A 24644-nucleotide genomic window follows, 5' to 3' on the forward strand; every position below is an offset into this window, starting at 1 on the left:
TGACTTAACTAACTTTTCCCACTGTTGATATTTATAAAATCTTTATTGTAAATAAAGACTGTGCTTGAAAAATATCAGTTGCAGTTTATGTAATTTGCACTGATTCTGTGCCATCATACAGCCATAATCTGTTCTATGAGTTATGAGTTTTTTTTAAAAGTTGTATGAATTCTAGAACAAGGAAATGTCCAGTTTTGAAAATACTCCTTAATTTCTGACAAAAGTAGCTTTGCCAGAGAATTATCATCACTTGAAAAAGATGTCAGATGTATTATGAAGAGGATAGATTACCACCTAAGAATGATACAAAAAAAAGACATTGAGAACTTGACAAATCTTTTCATATGAAATCAATCTCTCACGGTACAAAGCTAGATGTTACTCTGTCAATATAAATCAGTGATATACATTTATTTATATTCGGTAAAAAGGGCATGTCTGCCACATTTATGCATGGAAAATCAGTAGCCCTTCATAGAGCAATTTATTTACAAGGTAAGGTAATCGACTACTCAGGGCCTGTGCAAAATTAGCCATTGCACAGGAGTGCATAGTAGAAATGGCAGAAAACATATGGAATATTGTCAATTTCCTGAAACTTCAACAAACGATTCAATGAAAAATGCTTTACTGAAAAATATAGAAAAATTACCATGTCACCATGCTTGATTTTTAGACAGAATCATAATTGTATGTTTCCTTTACAAACCACTGGTGCAAAAGTGCTGACTCAGCATTTTTTTTCATGAGTAAATAGGTCGCATCTTTGTGATTGGATCAGTAACTTCATTCATCATGGTTGCATTGGAAATACTACATGTAGAGGATACTTTAGAATCATAAATGAAATGAAAGTATATTTGTATTCGCCATTGCTTTTTTTTTCTTTGAAAGAGTCAACTTTCCCTGAAACTCATGTGTGGTGCTCAATATCAAGGGATAATGGGTGGTTGAATGTAAATTATCTCAAAAAGTAGAATGGGAACACCCATTTTTATATTCTTTTTTAAAATTCTCATCCTTCCAGCTACAACATATGTGATTTCTAGAAAAATGACAATATTCTTGGTATTGGGTAGTCACCATCCTAACACAGCCCTGACAAATTAAACCAAGCAATAATTGCTGCCAGTACAAGGGACAAAATTCATTTCAGCTTTTAGGAATGGAACAATCTCGAAAATAAAGTGTCGTGAGCATTTTCTGTAATATCAACTAGAGGAAATGATAAACAGGCGTCTTCTATTGATTTGTCTCTGTTTCTGAAAAACAAAACAAAACATGATGATTTACAAACTTTATGACACTTGAAGTCAGTAAAAAATCTAAAATCTGATCATACAAACTTCAGTATCTCAATTATAATGATATATGCATAACAGTGTTCATCATAGTTGGAAGACTGAAGGCCACTCAGCACACTGAGCAATTTTACACATTAACATATTCATAATCCTAGAGGGTCCAGTTGCTTCAAAAACTATGGGAAGGCCCTGAGCAAGGCAAATTGTTTTCATGGTGAATTTTTTGGCAGAGTGTTTCAGGTACACAATGCATCAATGATCAATGCCGTTGACGTTCAGGTGAAGAATGGCTACATAAAAATCTAATGAAGGTCAACAAATTTTGAATCATCCTCAATAATGCTAGAAAGCTATAGTCTTGCATCAAACATCAGCGCAACTACTGTATCAAAATAAATTAATGCTTTCGGTCTGGCGCTGTCATGTCTTCTGGTTGTGAGAGACGAAATATCTGTTCATTTTGTTTGAATATTAAATTAACTAAAGTCTCACCTTTCGATTATATCAGGAATGACCTTTTGCCAATCATACTGACATTTTTGTCCCTATAAATGAAGACAGGGAAACCAAGGTTTTGATACAATGTAAGTAACAGTAGGGAGGTAACTTGGTAGTTATCATGAGCTGCATTACCCAAAAAGATAATATTTTCATTTCTGGAACGAATCCTAAAAAGGGACAAAAGTTGCTCTTTTGTAGATTTTGGCATGGATTTTGTTACATAGGAAAAGTAGTTTCTGTGGTTTAACTTCTTGAAACGTGATGAAATACTGGTCAACTGTGCACATCTTCAACTCTACTTGCAGCCAGACAAGAGTCTGAATGAAACATTTTAGTCTGTACCAAAAAATCTAGTTCAGTGTGCAATCCTACTATGCATAGGTGCTATGTACACTGTTACATATGGTCTGTACTTCATGCAAACTAGATCTTATTTGGTGGTGCCTTTCATGGAGATAAGGATAGCAGCTTTCAGTTACACTGTAGCAATGATTATTTGTCCTAGGAGGATGGGTTATTTTTGCAGTTATGTACGTCATCATTTTGTATATGGAGTTCCTTTACGTAAGAATACCATGTTTTCTTGATATCACAAAAAGGTCAAAAAAGAGAGTCTTTGTCGATTCAATGGCCTAAAAGGTTGCAACCTTTGTTAAGGACGGGAAGGGATATACACATACAGGGACTTGGGCAAAATCTTTCAAAGAGGTAGGAGTTTGAAAGATCCGTCACTTGAGGGCGCTCTCTCTCAGTCTAACTACAAGTGTGTGCTAGTATGACTACATTATATTTCACTTATAAGATGATGAACAAAACTGAGGATTTTATCACAAAGTTTTCAAGCCTTGTAAGACTTGAAGGAGAAGAATGCATCCTGAATGCATTTATATGATGATCTTTGTAGTTAAATGACTGATTTTTTTTTCAGACAAGTTGCATTGTAACTTTGACGCATTCACAGTTATGTAGATCTGTTTTATTGCAAATTTGTTGAAATAAATTTATCTTTAAAAAAAGTACTAGTATGTTAGGATATTTCCATGTCCACTAAATGCTGTGGCAAAAAAGAAGAAAGTATGCTCCAAAGTAAATGGTGGCAGTTCAGTATGGAGTTCAGTTAATATGATTGGCTGAACAAAAATACCAGGATGTAAGGACATGTATAGTCATGAAATTGGTTACAGACTATTAAGTGCAACATTTGGTATATAAGAAAACAAATAATTTACAATATCCAGTACAGAACAACAGTTAGACTGTTATGAGTCACTGGTTTATCATTTATGGAATATAAACACAGGAGAGTATGTGATCATCAAATTTATCTGAACAGGTGGTATTTTCACAAAGTTGACTGAGAAATATGCAATGAGCTGGGGCATAAAAAAAGGAAACTCACTTCCAAAGATCCAACTGTTCCAAGTCTGACAGCACTTGCTATGACGGTTCTGAGCACTCCAAACATAAAGGCTTCCAGACATACGTCAAGGCTGATGTTCAGGTAGGCACATGTACAACCAAAGATTACTGGAAAGTGACCACGCATCTCTTGGCTTTCAATGGCTTGCTGAATAAACAGATATGGAATGAGAAATAAGTTAGGAGATGAAGCAACTATAGCAAAGCCTGAGTATAGAAACAGAGTCAAGACAAGGGGTGACTATCAGTTTTACATCAAAGACAATACTGATAAAACCTCATCTGAATCTATGGCAATCTTTCATATCTCACTCTATTTGTAAGATATGTAATGGTTGTGTATATGAAAGATACTTTGTCGTCATAAGTTTATATTCATGAAGTAAAAAACGCATGTGAAATTGGTGGCAGACTTTTTTGCATCCTTCCACACTCCCTTCCTCCTTCTCAACCGCCATAAAACCCAAAACAATTGATAAGTTGCCATAAAGTACAGTTTTACCGAATTCCTTCAAACTTCATTCAAAATTTGTGTCTACAGAATTTACCAGACAGCTGTGCAATTACTGGCTAAATTGCTCACATTCTTACTGAATGATTGACTGTTTGGCTGCTCGTTTTTCAATGTAGTTGCCCTATTATAGTAACTACTTGTGGCCTCTGTAACATGCTACTTTGACACCAACCAATTTATACTTGGCATGACTCCATGCATCAGTTAGTTCAGCCGTCAACTTAAATGATATCATCAGATGCTTGTTAAAAACGATTAAAATTTTTACAACTAAATTTGCCAGTACACTCCATTGCAAAGAAAATCAAAATATAAAGCAGCAATAAGGCGCAAACTTCAGATAAAATAAATCTCACTATTGCTAATTACCTGTAGATTTTGAAACCTTTCATCTGAAAATGCTTGAATCGCTGTGTCAACCAATGAATTTCCCTGAAAAATCAACATCTCAGTGAAGTGAAATATCTAACTACAGTATCTAAACTGCCTTACAATGGCAAAAAAGAGGTATGAAATGATAAAATAGTATTGTTTTCAGTGTTTATGCTAACCTTTGCAATGAATAAGTTCCAAAGAACCCTTGATAAGGACAGACTGAAAATTTTTCATTTTTTCACATGGAAGAAAGATCCTTTCAAGTCAAAACATGAGATTACCGGTACTACCGCAAAATTAGGAGTCTTTGAAACAGAAGTTGGAGATAAAAGTTATTCGTAAATTCATACATGGTGTAAAAAAAGGGCATGTCACTCATGCTTACCCGGTAACGATAGAACATTAGAAATGGTTTCAGTAATGTATTGTTTTGTTCATTAAAGCAAAGTATAAATAATAATTTGTTTTGTATTAAATGCTTTTTCAAACAATTCATAGATTGTTGAGAAAATTTACCATAAAGTTGTGGCATGATCAAGGCAAAACTATATACAGTTAGTGCGCTAAAAAGGAGGATGGTTGAGCAACAGTTTATGGCTCTTTCTCTTTCATGTTCATGTAGCTGCACAACAGAACTAATAAAGAGACAAAATATCATTAACTGATTTGTTTGACCGGTCTATGGCTTATTGGCTACATCTTTGAAAATGTCTTCAAAATTAAAACATGCTGTTTTCTGTGATGTTCATTGTTACAGCTGATTTCATCAAGGCTACACCAAAATGTTCCTGTAGACTCTGCATTGAAAAACATAGTTTACCTTTCATGATAAATATGGAAATAAATTGTTTAACAAAATTAATACATCAGTGAATATTACCTGTCTGCGGCTTGCTCTGTTTTCTACATGGTTGTTGACGCAGGCTTCACTGAAACTATCAATTCTCCGAATTTCATTTAAATTTTCACTTTTCTCATATGCTGTTCTGACAAATGGTAAATTAAAAGAACCTAGAATTGAAAAAGAAACACACATCAGCATTACACTATGGGTATGAATTTGTAAAAAGTAAATTGCCAAAATTTTGCTTGCACAGTCAGCCACTACTCAAAAAGAATGTTTAACATTCATGTCTGTGCAACAATAAGGGAATTAATTAAGGAATTGTAATTCTTTTTAAATTTCAACTTTAAAAATGTGTACATATTTACCTGCATTTTCAAGACAGGACATGACAAAGACTTTAAATTTGGGTGTCCCATTTGTATAGCCATACTGAACCGACGCTTCCAAACCAAGGCTGTAGGAAAAACTGCCTGTTGGAAATGCTGTGTCAACGAGAAAGAAATGACAGTTAAAACTATTAATAAAATCCTCTTACAAGTTACAATTCAACAACCCAGTACCGGTATTTAATTTTAGAAAATATTTTTACTGACTTCTATTGAATAAGGGAATTTTCAGTCTCTGTTCAGCAGAATGAATACTTAAAGCTTGTTGAAAAATATGTTCCTCAAAAAAAAATATTCTGTCTCTTCCTCCATAGTTCATACTGTCTGAACTGCTAAAGTTCACAGCTTGAATCAACCTTTCAAATGATAAATACTTAGTTGAATTGATGACCCTTGGTGGTACCTGATTTGTGTGAGCACTGACACTGTGTTCAGATCAGAGGTATAGTCTTGTTCCATGCCAAAGGGTTAATCCTTACTGAAAATGGACTGCAAGTGTGTGCATGGAATCAATCAAATTTTGTCATCTCCAGTGAAAGGAATTAATCCTGCCTCCACCTGGTGTGCAGGTCTCTCTGTGTTACAGGTATATGGATCACACCTGTACAGATGGATTTTACAGATACACCTGTTCGAACATCTACAATCCAGGAGTCAATTCTGACATCACCTTGTCCACAAGAGCATGGCAAACCAATCTATCAAACTTTATCATGTTTGCCTTAGGAACTTGTATGTAAGGCTGTCTGTTAGTGGTGACTGCACATCTGTGTGGTAGGATGCTGTCAACTGCTGTGTATATATCTTGTACAAGGTGAGCTTTCATAAAGTTCTTTTGGTCCCTAAGTGTATTTAACCGTTTTCCTCCCAAGTCCATATTTCACCACCAGGTCAAATGGTTAAAATTAATGAAACACAACATATTCCATATGGTATATTTTAACATTATATTATCATGTACATTTGAAAGCTGTTGAAAACATAAATACTGTAAACTTATTTTTTTGGACTAAAGATGCTATAAGAGACCAAGCCAAGTGGGTGAAAGTACGTCATGTTTTGGCTCATTACCGCTTTTTACTGACTTGCCTGATGGGGAGTGATACTGTCTGGCAGGAAATGGGTTAAAGGAACTGTTTGCGATCCCTGGGATTGCCTTTGTTTCAGAGGATTATGGAGGTGTGATAGCCTTTTGTTTTCCATTGAAATTGTAATCTAGAAAGTAATTTTTCTGATGAGACAATCTGGCGCCAACAAAGGCCTTTAAGCTGGTTGAGTCTACTGGGGCCTTACAGATATTTTACCCATTGGTTTGTCTCAGATGTGCATAAATGAAATGAAAACTACCAGTACCAACAATAATATTAAAATGTGATAAATCAGTCAAAGCTTCAGACAAATCGTTTGGTCATTAAATTGTGAAAATAACATACAAATTGTTCATTCCTGTTTTACACAGAACAAATTACAAGCGGTTGATGATTTGCATGTAAATATGATGTTACAGTACATGGATTAGTGAACACACATTTTAAGCAGTCAATGAAATAAGTATTTGAATGTTGATATGACTTTTATTATTATCAAAAGGCGTAAAATTTCAAAACTTAAGTTTTGTACAAAATTTACACTCTTTCAATATGTCCGTCTTTCTGCCTCATCCAACCGAACATATTTCACGGACAAGTGCAGAATTTGAATGCCCCAACCATTGGGGTGGGGCAGATGTGGAGAATTTACTTGTTTTAGGTGGGGAATTTCCAGATTGTCTTGCCCCAGGGGGTGGGGCATTTGACAAATTTCATAAGACTAATTTCAAAATCCCCCACCATGCCCCGAGGTGGGGGCCCGGTGGGGGTAGGGGCTGACATTGACTGCCGCATTAGCTATACTAGAACTACAGTGATAGTTCTGCATGGCAGGGCTATGTATATAAATGTTACGTACAGCCTTAGGCCTGCCACGCAGAGGTATGAATGATGGTCTATTCCAAAGCAATGATTTGACTTGTAGGTCGCACTACACAAAGATTTAATAGTTTTATACCTACACGATAGTCCCTCCTGTAGCTGCAATAATTGTAGCCCTTGGTTGGTGGGGCCTTGGGCTTCTGTCGTGCGGCTCGCGCCTTGCCCCAACCAGGGCAAGGCGCGAGCCGCACGACAGAAGCTTAAGCAAGCAGCCGGCCATCCCTCCCGATCACCAACCCTACCCTTTGTAGATGTAGATCACTATAAATTCTGAGAGTGTACAAACCTGAATCGGATATTTGGAGCACAGACAGCAAACTCGACATGATCGGAAGCTGGTGGTGGGACCAGTACTAAAATCAAATGCACAACCACGTATCCCCGAATGGTGTAAGTATCTTCAAAATTCGGACCAGAAGTTCAGAACAAATGCTGAACGTCAGTAACGATAACACAGCAGAGAGAAGCTAAAGCAACTTGACCATAAAGCTCTTATAATAAATGGTAAACTGGCCAAAAGAGACCTACTTTCAGGTTTACATAGCCAAGTGCTCGGTCTGTATCGATGACCCGACAGTAAGTGAATAACCCTAGTACAGACAAATAATGAGAAACAGGTATGGTACCGCGGCCGCCTTTGAGGCAGACGACAGTACTGCGATTAACCTTTGACCTGCATTGCCCTTTGAATCTTCTGTTTCCGGGTCGCTGTTTGAGTACCCTGGCCTTGGCCCAGCCTTGGCCTGCGAAGTTGGGGCAAGGTGGAGTGAAGGTTGGTCTGTTTTATTTTTTTACAAGCTTTATTTAGGCCCGCTCACAGCATTTTATGGTTGTTTCGTGCGATGATACCTTTAGCGTGCGATGTGTGCAATGCGACAAGTAACTAATACTATAGTAGGGTGACCGGACGAGAGGCACTCCTATTCCCTACAATGGGGCCGACACAAGTTTTCTGAGAGTGAATGCTCGAAATCGAAGGCATAAAGGGGGACCCAGTTAGTGATAAATTGTACAAATTCACCTTAAGTATGCAACAGTTGTGCACATTTATGTCTATGAACAAGGTAATGACGTGAAAATCTTGAAGTTTATGAACACATTTTGTCAACAAATGTCAGAGGGGACGCCATCTTGGAAGTCGTCTACTCGCACGCGAACGGTCACTATGAGAGATCGCGTGAACGGAAACAGTTGCATTTCACAGTGAATGTTGTGAAGACTACGAAGTCAAGATGAGTACAAAAATTTCCTAAAAAGGTCTTTTTTTCTTCCGAGAAACTGCTGACGAAATTTTTACTTTGAAACGGCTATGACTTTTGGCATCATTTTCCAGGAGGGAAGGAATGGCCATGCGGGCAAATTGTACCTTAGATATTTTTTTACTTGTTTTGTGCTCTAAAAAAGCTCAGCCATGCAGCGCAAATTAGCGCCCACGGTTTTTCCAAAGCAGGAAGTAAAGTTCGCAATAGAGCCGTACTTGAACAACGTGCTTTTTCACCGGTACGCACCTGTCTCTGACCAGAAACAATGGCTTGTATCCATGATACTGTAAACACAAAGGTCAGCGTGAGGACAATCTTCCATTTTCTTTCACTGGAACTTATCAACCCATACAATATTCTCACAGAAATAATTTGGAAACTATCAATGCACCTTTCACCAGACTCATTATTGTACAGATAGTCATCTTTGAGCCATTTTAACAATATTTGATCCGATTTTTGGTCATATTGTCTCATTATTCCTCATTACAATATTCTCAGGGAAAGGATTTGGAAACTTTGATTTTCCAGAGGCTGCCAAATTGTGATCATGCTAAATAGCCAAATTATTTTTTCAGATTTGGACTTTGTACCAACACTTTCAACAGGTGTCATCAAGATTTTGGCAAAAAATTTCAGTTTTAAAAATCGTCCGGTCACCCTAACTATAGACATCAAATCAGGTATAATCGTTATCATTCAAGAAATTTACCAGGTCCAAGGAACATATTGAAAATGACAAAGGCAATGGGGTCATCTTGAACCACAAAATAGTGGTGGTACCAGGTGTCCGGAATAGGTAAGCGTACCCTGCCAGCTAGCCGCACCCGTCAAGATTGACCCACAGCGACAAATCCATTGGTGAATTCACCAAATTAGGGACGATTCAGAATTTACTTCCAGGGGGAGGGTGGAGGATTTTCTATTTTCTGGGTGATTTTTTTCCATGGCCCCCCCCTAGTAAATTATAGAAAAAATCTATGGCCCCCCTCATCTTTCCTGTTTTTTTTCCATGGCCCCCCCTAATATATATATGCATGCTTATACATTATAGACATATCCAGTCTAACAAGTTGCAGGAACTGTAGTGGACATATAATCGATGATATAACAAATCATTTCAGGGTTATGTGACTATAAAAGAATGATTTGCAGGGACTGCAAGTGGCACACTTTTGGAAAGGGTAGCAATAAACATATCTGGTTGTAAATTTCTGAAGAAAAGTTAATTACTAAATATGAATACTTTTTTCGTTATGTCTCACTGATAAATATATGATGCACACAAAGACAAGCAAAGATGTCAGTTAGAAATAGTGAACAGAAAATCAGAGGAGCAGATAATTGGCAAAGTGATATATATCTTGAAGTTTAATGGTACATCATTTGCAGATATCCAGATATTTCTGGAAAGTGAGATGTACATGTACATGCACACGTTCAGCATACATTTTCATTTGATGATGCTGAATATTTGCAGACTCACGGTGAAAGTTTTAAACATTAGGAATTAAAATTGGTGAAGCCAAACTTATTGTGAATTCAATCTTTTATTTTCTCTTTTTTTCTAATTTGGTTGTCATAAAACCAAGTAGCTGCCACTGAAAGCAACAATGCTGAGGAATATTTTAGAACATTTCTTGAACAAAACACCTTATCCAAAACATGAATTCACATGTTATTCTGCTCATTCCATTCACAATCCAATGTTCATATTAAAATGCAGATTACCCTGTGTAAGTCAAAGTTCACATTTTGTCAGCAGTATTTTTCAAAATTGACAGAGCATTCATATTTCAAATTTTTTTAAAAACTTTAATTTAAAATAGTCGTAATGCACATGTTTTCAGATGACACGAAACAATACATGTTAATTTGTTTTTTTGCCTTTTCTGCCAGCCGCCACTGTGAAATCTTTGATTATACATATCAGAATGAATGGGACACAAAAGTATTAGCATCAATACACAATGTGTAAGCCTATCCAGATTTCTCCTAGCCTCATACACATTGAGATCACTTCTTGGACTACAGCAAATTTCTTGTGTACACAATATTTCAACAATCCGACACCGTAGCATTGATGCAGTGCCACATAATCTTCTGGATGCCCATACAGCATTATTGGAAAATCAACCCTTTTGTAAATTTATCACCATATATTTTTGACAGTAATACATAATATTTTTATTTTAAAAATTAAAAAACTATTCGCTGAAAAGCAACTTGAAGATGAGAAGGCCATAAATTTATTTTCAAAAAGTTTATAGTAGATTTCAGCACTGTAAAAGTTATGTAAAACATTTAAAAAATTTAGAAAGGGTAAAATTGATGAGAATGAAACATAGAAAAAAGGAGCAGAAAAGAAGAGAGGATAAAAAATACGAGGACTATGACTGGTTAAAGTTGCTCTTGAGTGGGAACCTTCAAAATTTAAACGTAAAAGAATTAAAAAAATACCTTGATAAACATAAATTACCAAAACAAAAAAAATTGAAAGCTGAAAAAGTTCAAATTATAACCACACATATACATGCACAACCTTCATTCAATTTAAGAAAACTGTCAGGGAAAGATATTGTAACAACTTATGTCACAGATGAGTCAGAGTCAGATAGCAGTGACTCTGAATTGGAAACCTCTGTCAATGGAGTCATTGAGAGTGATGATGATTGTGTTGGTTCTGAATATGATAGTGACACAGACACTGACACTGACAAAATCCCAGAGAACCAACGTGACCATGTTACTTTAAGAAGTGGCAGAGTAGCAAGTCGTTTTGTTTTGAATTAAGGTGGAGCTGCATGTTGCCAATACAGTTTTTTTCAAAGCAATATTTCTCATCAAAGATGACAAGGAAACCCCCTCATACCATATACTTTCAAAAAGCAGAGACTCTAAAGTTTAGTATGGTAGCAGTAGTTTACTCAAAGGATGAAGTGGGTGTATATTTGGGGTAAAAAACCTCAATTTTGGTATTAATGATAAAAATTAATTTAAGTCAAAAACTGGACAGTATTTTCTGAAATGTAATATTTCACTTGAAAGGAGAGTATATGTAGAAAAAAACAACTATTTTATTTGGCATTATCCATCCTCATTTTAAAATTGTAGGGGTTTAAAGACTGACACACTAATAATTGATTAAAATCATGATCAGCAAAATTAAAATGCCTCTTATTCAAAATGCCTCTTATTAAAAATGTAAGAGCTTTATTGCCAAACAAAACCAATTGATAGTCGTTGTGTTATATAGCATGTAAAAAACATAATGTGAAATTTCAGAAAATTTGACCCAGCCGGAGTGGAGTTAAATTCTTTGGAAATTTTGAAATTGGGAGGCAAAAGAAGCCAAGAAATCGGGTGATTTGCATAAATTAACACTTCTTTATCATACAACTTTCAACTGCTTTACAAGCTACAAGGTAAACCCAACCTTAAAAAGACATTTGCTGTAATTTTTAGCATTTGTTCAATGTTCATCTCTGTGTATCAGCATTTGTTTGATATTCTAGTATCACTACATAGAACACCCAATGCTGTATTTAGCAACATACCAGTGTGAACATAAATGACCATTGTTATTGTTGATAAATGAATTCTAGTCTGGACTTGATCCGAGATCTCTTTTCAACAAAAACAACCCTGACTGTTCACTGTATGGTTTGTGTTGACATGCTAAATACTGGACATTTCATGATGCTTCAGGGAGGAGAACAAGATACTGCAGTAGATGCATAAAACAAAACCACTGTGAATATTACCGAATTTGGCAGCTAAAGGAGTTTAAACATGTTGAGTTTATCTGTCACCCAGGTAGCGTCTATGGTTCTCTTTTGTAGAGATCAGAAATTCTGGGCAAATATTGAATTGATGTTTTTTTTCCTTGGCCCCCCCTAAAAGATTGTGGTATTTTTGTCTGCCCCCCCCCTAAATTTTCTTGGGAAAAATGGGTGGCCCCCCCCCTGAAAATCCTCCACCCCCCCCCCCTGGAAGTAAATTCTGAATCGTCCCTTAGGGGAGAACCATTTGATTTCTGGGGGGGATGGAGGATCTGGGGGAAAAAAATTGTCGGCAGGTGAAGGACAGGAAAAAAAATTTGATCCAACAATGGCTTGAGAAAAAAAAAATTGTTCCAACAGACAGGAGAGAAAAAAAAAATTGTCGCCATGTGCTAAAATCACCAAAGTTTGGGACTGATTTTTAAAAAAATGCTGGAGGGCGGCCGCCTACGGCGGCACTAATATTTTCAATATTTTAGAGTGAATCCTGATGTAAAAAATCTGGCATATAAATAAACTTCAATACTACACAATGTTCAAAGTTTCATTGTGATGACAGTGTTTTAAATATGTTGCAATAAAGCATTGACACAGTCAGTATTAAAAGGGGAACCATTGGACTTGCTGTGATCTGTATCTACTGAAAATTTAAAACAAACGACACGATTCAATGAACTACTTTTAAAAGCAATATATTATTCTCAAAATATATGTCTTTCCTTGCAATGAAAATACAATAACAAATAATGAAATACAAACACAACTTTTGTAAAACATGACTTCTTTCCTGAGAAGTTGACAGTACTGATTTTATATAAAACACAGCTATACGGTAGTACTGACTTTCACAACTGTATGATCACTACACTTCTATACTAGTCACTATCAGCCTGGTTTAACCAGACGGCTGATCTGTTCAGTGGATGGAACAGATCAGCCGTCTGGTTTAACCAGGCTACTATTACTCTACTGGAGACTATGGCAGTGGCTTCATGGATGACAGTAGGCAGATCCCATATCTTTTTGGTTTAGGTACATGCAGGTACCTGCTGAGCACCTGTAAGAAAGGAAAATTGAAAGAAAGGAAAATTGTTATTTTTTTAAAAAATTGTCTGCAGTAGTTTTGTGTTTGATTAAAAGGTTTCTCACTTTGGAAAGGGACAAAAGCGTTAATATTGGTGATTGTTATATGCATTTTTATATTACTCCAACATAAACAAAGTCATCACTCAAAATAATCTGCTGATATGACTACCTTTGTCTCCCCTTTCTTGTCTGTTGAATAAAGTGACAATGTCAGTTGAGTGGATGTCCTTTGCCATCTCTCTTCGGCACTTTGCCTTGACATGTGGATTGGTATTGAGTGATGCTGATATTGCAGCTCTTTTCTTCTTCTTTTTTTTTTCGTTAGCAGCTCTCCTGTTATTGGCTGCTGCCTGCTGGCTAGCTCCGTACAGTTCTTTGTATTTCTCATGCACAGCTGATATGGTGGCCATTTTCTCATTTACCATTTGCACAACTGCCTTGACCTTGGCTTGTAGAGAGTGGTAGAAAACCATACTTTCTTGGTATAACGCAAGATTTCTTATTGAGTTTTTCCACGTCTGCTACACAGCTTGAGTACAGCTGGTCAAGTTTGACAGTCTGGTTTTTTACTAGTTATTTGTTGTACATAAAATTTTAATAGCAGAACCATGAACACAACAAGTTATTAAAACATCCGGTTGTGAACCAATAACGTGTATGTATAGCATATTGTATTAAAAATTGGCAAGCGAGAAAAAAAATTTGCTTTGCCACTGCATACAGAAAAAATAATTTGATGCAGGACTGACAATAGAAAAAAAATTTGCTGTCACAGTCATGGGAAAAAAAAATTTGTTGCCCCACCCATTTCCTCCATCCCCCCCCCCCCCCCAGAAATCAAATGGTTCACCCCTTACTTTTGTGAGTCAAAATTTGGTATGCTGTCACTCATCATTCGGGAAACAGACAGGTCATATTTTGATACAACATCTCCGTATCTACCGTAGAACTTCTTAATGATTTCACTAATCTACTTTCTGAGAATCCTTGCCTCACTAACTTTTGAGCTAATAGGCTGTGTCTAACTTGAAAGTCTTCATATGAATTGCATGCTCTACTGTATTTAAGGAGTTGTGAAATATACACACCATAAGCTGAAGATGATGGTGTATTGCTCGACAAAAGGGAAAGTTAATGATTTCAAAACTGAAATCGTCTCTTTTGTCATACAGCTTAGTATATAGTGTATTTTGTCTAATTTCAAAGAATACGGCATAGGTATGAAGCCAAGTCCACACTTTCAGTTGTTTCTTTTATTTCTAAATCATCTGGGTAGATGTGGTGTAGATAATTGGATATACCAGGATTGTTTTAAACTGATGAGATCATCGATATATCTGTGGGTGTTGTTAACTCGCTTGGCAATCCTTTTACACCCATATTTCTGAAGTGATTGTATGAACTCTGCTTCATACAAATACAAAAATTAGTCTGCCAGAAGTGGGGCGCAGTTTGTGCCATGGGAATGCCTATGGTTTGCCTGAATGTCATGCCAGCAAACTTGATAAATATGTTGTCAATTAGGAACTATAGCATTTGAATCACCTCAACATCACTGTATTTGAGTTTGGCATCGCTGTTGTTGGTGAAATAGCCCAAGTTGCGCTTGATGGCAATGTATTCATACCTATGACTACCATTCTTGTAAAAGAAGGCTTACTTCACAAGAGATCAATCAATCAATCAATCTTTATTTACTCAACACATACTAACAGAGAGTATGGTATGGTACATCAAGATGTGTTACAAATGTAAGTGAACGATACAGAGAAAGAAAAACAACCATTCATCTCTGTAATACGAAAACGTGCAATAATTACATTCATTGATGATAGCCTGTCTGGTTCCCAGACACTTCGCACCAAAACCACTTCGCACCATACCATCTCGTCCCATACCATTTCGCACCAAAAAGGGACACTTCGCACCAAAACAACCTCGTACCAAAACGTCTTCACCCCAAAAATCACGTCGCCCAAAACCATTGCGACCCCCCCAAAAACACCACTTAACTCCCCAATTTATCGGTAACTGTTAAAAGCTGAAAATAACCAACCACTGCCAGTGAAGTTTTAATCACCTTTCTACCATCCCAGGACTGAAATCTTGAAATTGTACACATTTCAAGAAAATGACATCGCATCGTGCAATACCGTGCACGGCACCTGAAATGTACCATTTAGTAGTTTGTGTGTTTCTTTTTTCTAATATGGTCCCGGTTTCATGGAAGAATAAATGGTTCATGGTAGCCAAGATGCAGGTAAAAATAACGTTATGATACATCATGACATCGATGTTTAAGGACGAGTTGACGGAACTATACGGTAAGCGATGTGGTTTTAGTACGAGGTGGTACTTGGGGCGAAGTGGCGTTGGACGTGCGAAATGGTTTTGGGACGAAGTTGTGCGGGGCGAACTGGTTTTGGTGCGAAGTGTCTGGACCCCGCCTGTCTTTAAGTTTGTTATGTGGGATGGTTGTGTACAACGTTGAAAAATCAAATGTGTGGATTGAATTGTACATGTTTTTGCTATTTTGTAAAATATGTAACAATTTTTTGGAGTTCTTTAATATCCACATTTGATTGACCCCACTAGTTTCATAAACTTTGTCACAATACCGTACCAAACCAGATTTAATGGTTGATAAAATGATGGTTAAAAGTAGTACGTGACAAGCGTTTTGTTGTACACTTACTGGAACCAGCTATGAAACATTGTTTATAGGGATTCTTATGGATCTTAGGAATCCGATATAGATTAGGTAATATGTCACCTTGTCATCTTGCGCTAACTTGATGCCAAATTCACTCAAAACTGTTGAATGGTTCTGCAATATTTCCTCTTCAGATAAGGTTGAAAGAGAGTATGTTGTGCTACTCTCATCATCTGAGTTAATCTGAAGTTTGTTCTTTAAACATTGAATGTAATATTGCTTGCAGACAAAGATGATGTTGTTTGATGCTTTATTGTCTGCAGGCACAACAACATATTTATCATGTAAAGCATCTAGACATTCCCGTACAGAAGGGTCATCAAAGGCAGATGTAGTGTTGATGACAGTATGTGAAGAACGAAGACGTGAAATGCGAGATTTTACCTTATCACGGACTGTGCGAAACCAGTCCGAAAGACATCCAACGTCTTTGTCTTTGAGGGCAGCCCACTTCTTAGCATAAGCCTCAGCAGCATCCATGATTAACTTAAAGTTAAAGTTCCAGTTTACTTTGGGTGGCACTTTATCCGCGCGTAGCGTACACGGCGACTCACAGGCGTTCTGTTGAGTGGGTAGTTTGTAAAAGTGTAGTTTCTGCTACGCTCCGACGTTCTGTTCCGTAGCCTTGCACGTCGAACGAGGTAACTGACTGTAGAAATCACAGGCTCTTGGCTCAATGCAGGTGAACCGCTAGCCGTCACTGATGCAATAAAATACGAAAATGAGAGCAACAGGGGAAGCCATGCACGGAGACCGAGTAAATTTCAACAGACGGTTTTGCCCTCTTTTATCTCAAACACAACTTGCTTATTTGGGTCGATCGATGCTTTTGTATTTTATTACATCAGTGACGGCTTGCGGTTCGCCTGCATTGAGTCAAGAGCCTGTGGTAAGGATCATGTTTATTTTTCGACTGGAACGTGCAGTTTTGTTTGCAGGCCGGATAATTCTGTTTCACACCTTGGTGATAAGGCTACGGAACAGAACGTCGGAACGTAGCATAAACTACACTTTTACAAACTACCCCACACAACAGAACGCCCGTGCGCGCGGCGACTGCAGTCGACTGTCGCATTCTGTAGCTTCTGTCCAACACGATACAACGGATGAAGTGAAGGGCTACCCATCGCAGCAAGAAGACTAGACACCTTGCACAAGGGCAATACTTAAGATTAGTGGACACAAAAGGATTTAATCGACAGTAACCCAGGGAATCTACTCATACATAATTATACAGTCACTTTTATTTAGAGCCCCCAAGAGAATCCTTTTTAGGAACTGAATTGAACCAAAGGTGTGTCCACTAATCTCCAGTCGTCCTCTGTAATTCAAGGTTTTGCTTTTGCGGGTTGGACTGAAATTGCCGCCCAACCCACAACATCCAGGCAAAACCTCAAACTAGGTAGCTGCAATAATTGTAGCCTTGGGTGGCCGTGGGGCATGGGCTTCTGTCGTGTGGCTCGCGCCTTGCCCGAACCAAGGGGCAAGGAGCAAGCCACACGGCAGAAGCCCAAGCCCCATGGACAACCAAGGCTACAATTATTGCAGTAACAAACTAGGCTGCTCTGCATCAAAGTTCAGGCCTGCTGCAGGAGGCATTGGTGTAGATCCAATCTGTGTCGGCTGTACAGTGTTATTCAGATGGTTCAGACCAAAATATTGGAACCAACATTTTATTGTTGTCAGGGGGTGTACCAGTTTTGACTAAAATCTGCAGTTTATGCATGACCACCGTTGAAGACGCAAGATGAATGCACATATTTACGGTTGAAAATGCAAAGCACTCTTTGTCGGTATACCAAATATTGCTGTACTACAATCCTATATATCCCAAGCAGGATCTTGATCATAATGTTCAATCAGAAATGAACTGAAAATGCTTCCATGTTTCAGTATATATTAAGTTTGTCTTTAAATTGAAACTTTTGCCACAAGTTTGAAACTTTATTGAAATCGTTGTGATCTACACCACAAAAAATATTCACCATAGATTAATTCCAAAAGCTATTCATAGAAATATGTAATGAGCTGAAATGAAAGTACTAAATTTCTTTGACTGCTGTCATTGTATCACCACTTTATATAGCAAGTGTTATCAGTCCTACTAATTACTGCCCGTAACTTCCTGTTGACTGCCTGTCAGGAAATTAACCTTCCAATTATTGTAATCAGTCGATATCTCAATACTAAAGACCTCTATAAATATAAAGCTACAAAACAAGAGTCTGTTTTACTCCAAATGCCCGAGTCCTGTCCCAGAACTGCCATCAATATCTTAGTTTGTCTCAAAGTGCTAAAACAACTTTCAGGAATGTTATATCATCATCATCAGTCCAAAATTTTGTCAACTTTGATCAAGTCAGATTATATCCCTAATTAGGATAATTCTTTGAAAATGCAAATTAGTAGTTAGCTTATAGGTCTCAAAATGCTAAATGACTTTCAATGCACCACAATTTTCAGTCCGCAAATATAATTCGTAAGTTGGTCACAAGTTTTACTTCCTTTGCATAATATTATGATTTCAGTTCATCAACCACAACACAAGGAATGATAGACCTCAAGCCTGCACCCCCAACGTTGTCAAGAGAATGTCAAGACAATCGGCAATACCAACATGATGAACAGCGCCCTCTAGCAAATGGGTTTGCAAATTTTCAACCCAGAACTGATAAAGAAGAAGTAGACTGCCATGGAAACAGGAAGGCACATGTTTCACATTTGCAATATTCCTACCCAGTAAGAAACTTACATTTTTAGAATACGGTTAAAGCCCATCACTCAAATTTAGATTCAACTGGTAGTATCATTTGTCTGCATATTAAAGTGCACGGTGTTAAGTTCTAGTATGGTGGCATTTTTCTGTGGATATAGATAGACAAGGAAATAGGAAAGATTTAAAAGGTGCATCGATCCTGGTATAGAAAAGAGTATTTCTGGAAGGCTTCCAGTCTGGTTTCACTATCAACAAATGTGATTAAATTTCACATTGAATAGACATTGACAAGTTTTGTAATTTTCTTTCCCAGTTGAAGTTGATGGTCCCTAAGTATGCTAGCAGATCAAATGCAAAGTGGCTGTATCCAATATCCTATGGAGGAGGACTTCTTGCTGGAGATCATATAAATTTGAATATCACCGTAGGAACAAGATGTTGTGTCGTCATAACAACACAAGGCTCAACAAAGGTATTTCAATATGAACTGTCTGATCCCCAATCCATATAGGTTCTTCTGTTGCTATCTGCAAGTCAACTTTGGTAAATCCTTTGTCATAACAACAATTTATGGAGTCACATCATTTTTTATGAAAGTGTCACGTCTCTGTACAGGAAAATTGGGAGGAACCATCACCCTGTTCCACCCCAATCCCTTGTGAACAGGTCCACAATCAACATTAAATAATGGGGCTGGGCCAAACCATAGTAGTGGAAAAAGGGATAACACATGATAGGATTCAAGGTCACATATATTACAAGCCTTGGGAAACGTAATTTGTTTAACCCTTTCCCTGCCAGACAGTATCACTTCTCTATCTGCAAAGTCAGTAAAAGGCAGTATGGAGCCAAGTCTATGTATTTTCACCCACTTAGCTGGTCTGCTACAGCAGCTTTAGTCTGTAAAAATTGTGTTCACTATAGTTATGTTTCCAGGGCCCTCAAAGGTTCAATATTTTGTTAAAATGCACCGTAAGGGACATGTTGTGCTTCACTAGAGTTTTAGTCACCTGATGGTGAAATGAACTTGGCAGGAGAACACGTGAAGTTGTGGCTTGGAGCAATTTGTTGATGATATCAGTTGAATCTGGTGAAAATTCTCTTACTACCATCATTTTACTTTATAATCCTGCTTATCAATTTTTCAGGTTTACAAATCTGACAGACTAACAAGCAGACAGACATTCAATGCCAAGGTCGAATCTGAAGGCTTCTTAGCCATCCTACCAGATCCTGTTGTGTGCTTTGCCAATGCAAGATATCAACAAACTCAGGCAAGTGGATATGTTTTTATACCAATTGAGATTACAATTGTGTCCTTTCAAGTACAAAAATCTACTGAGGAAAACGTGAATTTTGCTGTCAAACTTGCTGCAGTGGAAAATAGATATTCATGTGATTTGAAAGTCAAAAACTATGAAAGTTTAGACAAAATGCTTCAGTTTGCTCTCAACTCTGGAAAAAATACATGATAAAACCCTGAAACACAAAAGTTTGCTTTTCCTAATTCTTGCTATCCACATCCTATAATATAGTGGTCCAACTGATAAATCTATATTTTTATGGTCATAAATGTAGCTTTGACCTGTAGGATTTTTTCATTGAGGTTAAGGTTCAACTTCACAAACTTTCCACCTTGTGTTATTTGATATATTTCTCCTATATATTTATGTACATGTATCTCACAGGTTATTCATTTATCCAGGAATTCCAATCTGATTTTACTGGATTGGATGACGGCTGGTAGAATGGCCAATGGAGAGCATTGGCAGTTTACTGGGTGAGTGTATTCAAACAGGTAGGAAAGGAATTTCATGGCCCTAACATAACTTCATTATTCCTGAAGTTCCTGAGGATTCAGTTGGAGCGTCAAGTTTACGGCCTGTGAAATGCATAGTCAGGTTTTCAAAAAATACTGAACTTTGCACATTTCTTCGGTGATCTTGTCAACCAGAGCTCTCATACAGGGAAAAAACACTACACCTTTTTAAGTAAAGAGTACAGCAGTATACAGGTCTCATTTGTTGTGACAATCATGATTTCAAAATGTTATCGATAATCAGCCGAGCAGGTATAATCCCAAAATGTTGAACGTAAGCAAATAAGTAAATTCATGAGGGGCATATACCTTGGGATGAAGACATGCTTCCTAAAAGGGACAGAAGATGCAACTTTACTCACTTCCAACCTTCTGGCTTTTGTCCTTGCTCGATAATAAAAACAGCAAAAGTATGCTTTCATGCTGACAAAGTTTCCCACACACTTGCCAAGTTGACCTGTTTTACATGAATAGCCTTTGTTGGCTGTTTTTGAGCCTGTACTATACTGTAACACAAAACAATATTTAAAATGTCTTGTTTAGCCTGTTCATAACCAGCATTGCATTGTCCAGCATAGTTTCTAACCAGCTTTTTGTCTTCACAGATATTCAAGCCAAAATTCAATATATCTAGAAGACAGCCTGGTTTTTAGAGATTCTGTAACAATGGCTGATAAATCAACAGTGACTATCAAGCAGGCCATGGGTAGTTTCTGTGTCGTTGCCATGTGTGTACTGTTGGGTCCACAGTTACAGTCGATCTGTGAAGAAGCCATTGCCCGCTATGGGAAAAGAAAACCATACGGTAAACAGTAATATTTACACTTGTCAGATTGCACCCTCACTTGTACAAGAATAAGGCCCTTTGCAAATAACATTACATGCAAAAATAAACTTTTTTAAATACACATTTGAAAATTATGCAAGCAAGGACAACTCAAATACTACTGAATAGGTGACAGCATGTGTAACAATGAAAATAAGAAACATATTATGACTCAGACTACAAGCCACAACAACAGCCATGCATGCAACACTGACAAAATTTGTCCGCATTTATCAAAGCAGTGTCTGATGTCTCGCATGTACAGCTGTTCAGTAACAAACCCATAACCGCAAACAGAGCAATTCAAACAGTGCTCTTTTCACATGGAAGTCTTCTGCACATTCATGTTTGTGTTTTGCTTCTTTGTATATATAATCATGCGTTTTTCATAGTTGAATTTTAACCAATGTATAACAAATTTTGAAGAAAACTCAGCTGAAGTCAAAATTATCAAATGAAACCCAATAAACATAATGCTGCTGCAAGCTGTAAAAGACAAACCAGTGTCTCATTGTTATAGAAATAACGGGCGACGCGCTGACCATTAACGTTTATTTGTGGGCAAGGGCGAGAGGAAAGCCAAAAATTAACGGGCGAGGCTTGCCGAGCCCGTTAATTTGGCTTTCCTCGAGCCCGCGCCCATAAATAAACGTTAATGGTCAGAGAGGAGTCTGTTATTTCCATTATATTATCAACGAACCGGAGAAAACTGTCAAAATTTGCGAAAATTTTCGGAGCGAACGACAACTGGGCCCCAGATCTGAGCAATACGCGACGCACTGTCACGCGCGCTGTAAAATATTGGCAAATCCGGAGATATTTTCAGAAAAAAAGTATCTCAACTTGGCCCACAAGTGCTCCATTTTATTTTGTGATTGATTATGATTTACGTTTGAGCTGTAAAGTTACGATACTTTGAGTTGTTAATCTTATTATTCATATTCACGGGCAACAGACCATTACTGTGTATTTGTGGTCAGTCACGTGGTTCAGCTCGACCAATAAAAATGCGACGGGCAGGGCATGGTAATATAACGTATTATGTTAGGGCATTAGGACCTTTAGAGATTACAGTAAAGTGTGATTTTTCACTCACATATTTAAATACAGATTCATTCGAATGTTTCTGTCCACAGGTTACAAGTACGATAGTACCAAAGTGGTCAGTGTTAGTAGTCTCTCTTACGGGGTCAAAGGTGACAATATAAAAGGAGTTGTCATTCGCATATCATCGCAGACTACAAGTGAAGTGAGTGGGAACAACCAACTATACAATTATTCTAGAGCTTTTTTGTTCAGAAATACTACATATTATATTACTGCTTTTATGAATACCAGTAATTTTTCCACTTTTTTCGTTTTTAGTGTCAACAAGAGTTTCTTATTCTACCCTCAAAGCATTTTGAGATACACTTTATTCAGCTTATTAACGTAGCCTGTACACGACTGCATTAACTACATTGTTATTGTTGACAAGTGAATTCTGATGTGGACCAGAATTCAAATGGACGCACTATACATGCAGTGAATTTTACTTGTGGAGACACTGTGTTGACAAGCTGAATAGTAGTTACCGTTTCAACATGTACAACAAGAACTTGTAATTGTCATGAAAATCGATAGTGAAGAAAATCGTCAAAAGTTCAGCTGCCAGCCCTCTAAATGACAAACAAGGATAGAAATGAAAATGTTATAATACCAAAACCTGTGAATGTTTTCATCATAGAAATGATATTTCTTCACTTGAAGATACCATCTAAGGGAGTATTTCTGTACATTTTTTTAAAATTTCAGGCATTCCAGGAGATTGACCAACTACTTAGTATACTCTATCCAAAACTCGGTGGTGACCCCTTTGAAAACAAGTACTAGACAGGTTATTGATCTACCAAATACTCAAGAAGAGCTAGATGCCATGCAAAGACTCTATGGAGTGAATTTTCTGGTGCTAATCAGTTTTCTACATGTTTGACTTTCTGACTTTTGAGTTCAAAATGACAGGCCTGTGCACAAGAATTAATGAGCTTGCATGCGGGGGTGCAGCACAACACTCATTAAAGCTTTCTCAGTAGTGTGTGCTGCATCGCAATTTTCAAGATCATTTTCTCTGGCAGCTGAAGCACACATACTTGGCCACACCAAAGGAACATCAAATGTTAATACAGCCAGAAGAATCTAACTACTACTGTCCTTTTTTAGGTTCTAAATTAATGACTTTTGTGTTGCATAGATGAATTGTGTGCGAAAATATCTTAGTATAGTTTCTGTCAATGATTTTCGTTTTGTTACAAATTCAATAACTCAACATGCTGCTATTGAATAATGCTGATAATTTTCAGTGCCACGGTATGGTAGAGACTGTAAGATTCAATACTGTCAGTTTCTCAAAGAATTTTCTATCATCAGGGTGTTTTTTCTGCGAGTATGCAAATTTATGTAGAGTCATGTATAATATACGGCTAGTTTTCAATGTGCAAGAAATTGTAAATTGTATGTTATTCAACAGTATAAAGCACATGTCTGTCACATAATTTCACACAGAAATTGGTGCACAAGCTCCATACAGCCTTCCAAATAGCTCAGCTCTGGAATAGAATGCACAGTGTTCTGCAGCCTCAGTTCACCCAAGAGATTACGTGACGGTGCCACAAACCAACCAATTACGAACATACGTAGAAACATACAGATTTATATGTGCCCTTGCCCATGTATTTTTGCACTGGGCTACAATCGTACCGCACCAGTATTTGGGCATTATCATGGACTTATTAATACCGGGTAGTTTTCAAAAATTTGTACATTGTTTTCTAGGGATTTAACCTATAGTTTGCATTCTTGATCCTGTGCTGTTTTTTATCTTTTGTAAATTTTTAAAAAGTATTTAAATCAAGACGTAAAATGATGTACTTTCAACATGTAGTCTCTTGTATGGTGTCTTTCTGCAAGTTTACACCAAGTCAATTCAGATGTGTCTAAATAAAGCTTACAATGAAAAAAATTGACTTTTGATGTTTTGTAATGATGTGCGATAATTATGTTTGTCTTCTGTTTGGTTGTGTGAGTGTTGAAGAGTAATGAAATAAAATAGCTGAAAACATCATGTTCTTTCATGGGATGTAGCCTG

The 24644-nt window shown here is 37.2% G+C and overlaps 2 protein-coding genes across 3 annotated transcripts; one reads left to right on the top strand and one right to left on the bottom strand.

Annotated features, from left to right (window-relative positions):
- Nucleotides 1–24: 24 nt before the first annotated feature.
- Nucleotides 25–7986, bottom strand: LOC139137317 (uncharacterized). The gene is made up of 7 exons (XM_070705346.1): nucleotides 7603–7986; nucleotides 5326–5442; nucleotides 4994–5124; nucleotides 4108–4170; nucleotides 3205–3372; nucleotides 1797–1849; nucleotides 25–1262 (listed from the first exon to the last, which is right to left on the bottom strand). Exons 1-7 carry the CDS (start codon nucleotides 7640–7642, stop codon nucleotides 1160–1162), a joined length of 675 nt encoding a protein of 224 aa, XP_070561447.1. The 5' UTR covers nucleotides 7643–7986; the 3' UTR covers nucleotides 25–1159.
- Nucleotides 7972–24522, top strand: LOC139137315 (uncharacterized). 2 transcript variants are annotated; one of them, XM_070705344.1, is made up of 8 exons: nucleotides 7972–8088; nucleotides 18688–18898; nucleotides 19189–19347; nucleotides 20024–20149; nucleotides 20564–20655; nucleotides 21300–21499; nucleotides 22657–22769; nucleotides 23315–24522. In XM_070705344.1, exons 2-8 carry the CDS (start codon nucleotides 18710–18712, stop codon nucleotides 23390–23392), a joined length of 957 nt encoding a protein of 318 aa, XP_070561445.1. In that variant the 5' UTR covers nucleotides 7972–8088; nucleotides 18688–18709; the 3' UTR covers nucleotides 23393–24522. The 2 variants fall into 2 exon arrangements, with proteins under 2 accessions (XP_070561445.1, XP_070561446.1); XM_070705345.1 differs by lacking the exon at nucleotides 7972–8088 and adding an exon at nucleotides 9240–9377.
- Nucleotides 24523–24644: the final 122 nt, after the last annotated feature.

Source organism: Ptychodera flava, chromosome 7 (genome assembly GCF_041260155.1).
Source record: "Ptychodera flava strain L36383 chromosome 7, AS_Pfla_20210202, whole genome shotgun sequence".
Classification (NCBI taxonomy): domain Eukaryota; kingdom Metazoa; phylum Hemichordata; class Enteropneusta; family Ptychoderidae; genus Ptychodera; species Ptychodera flava.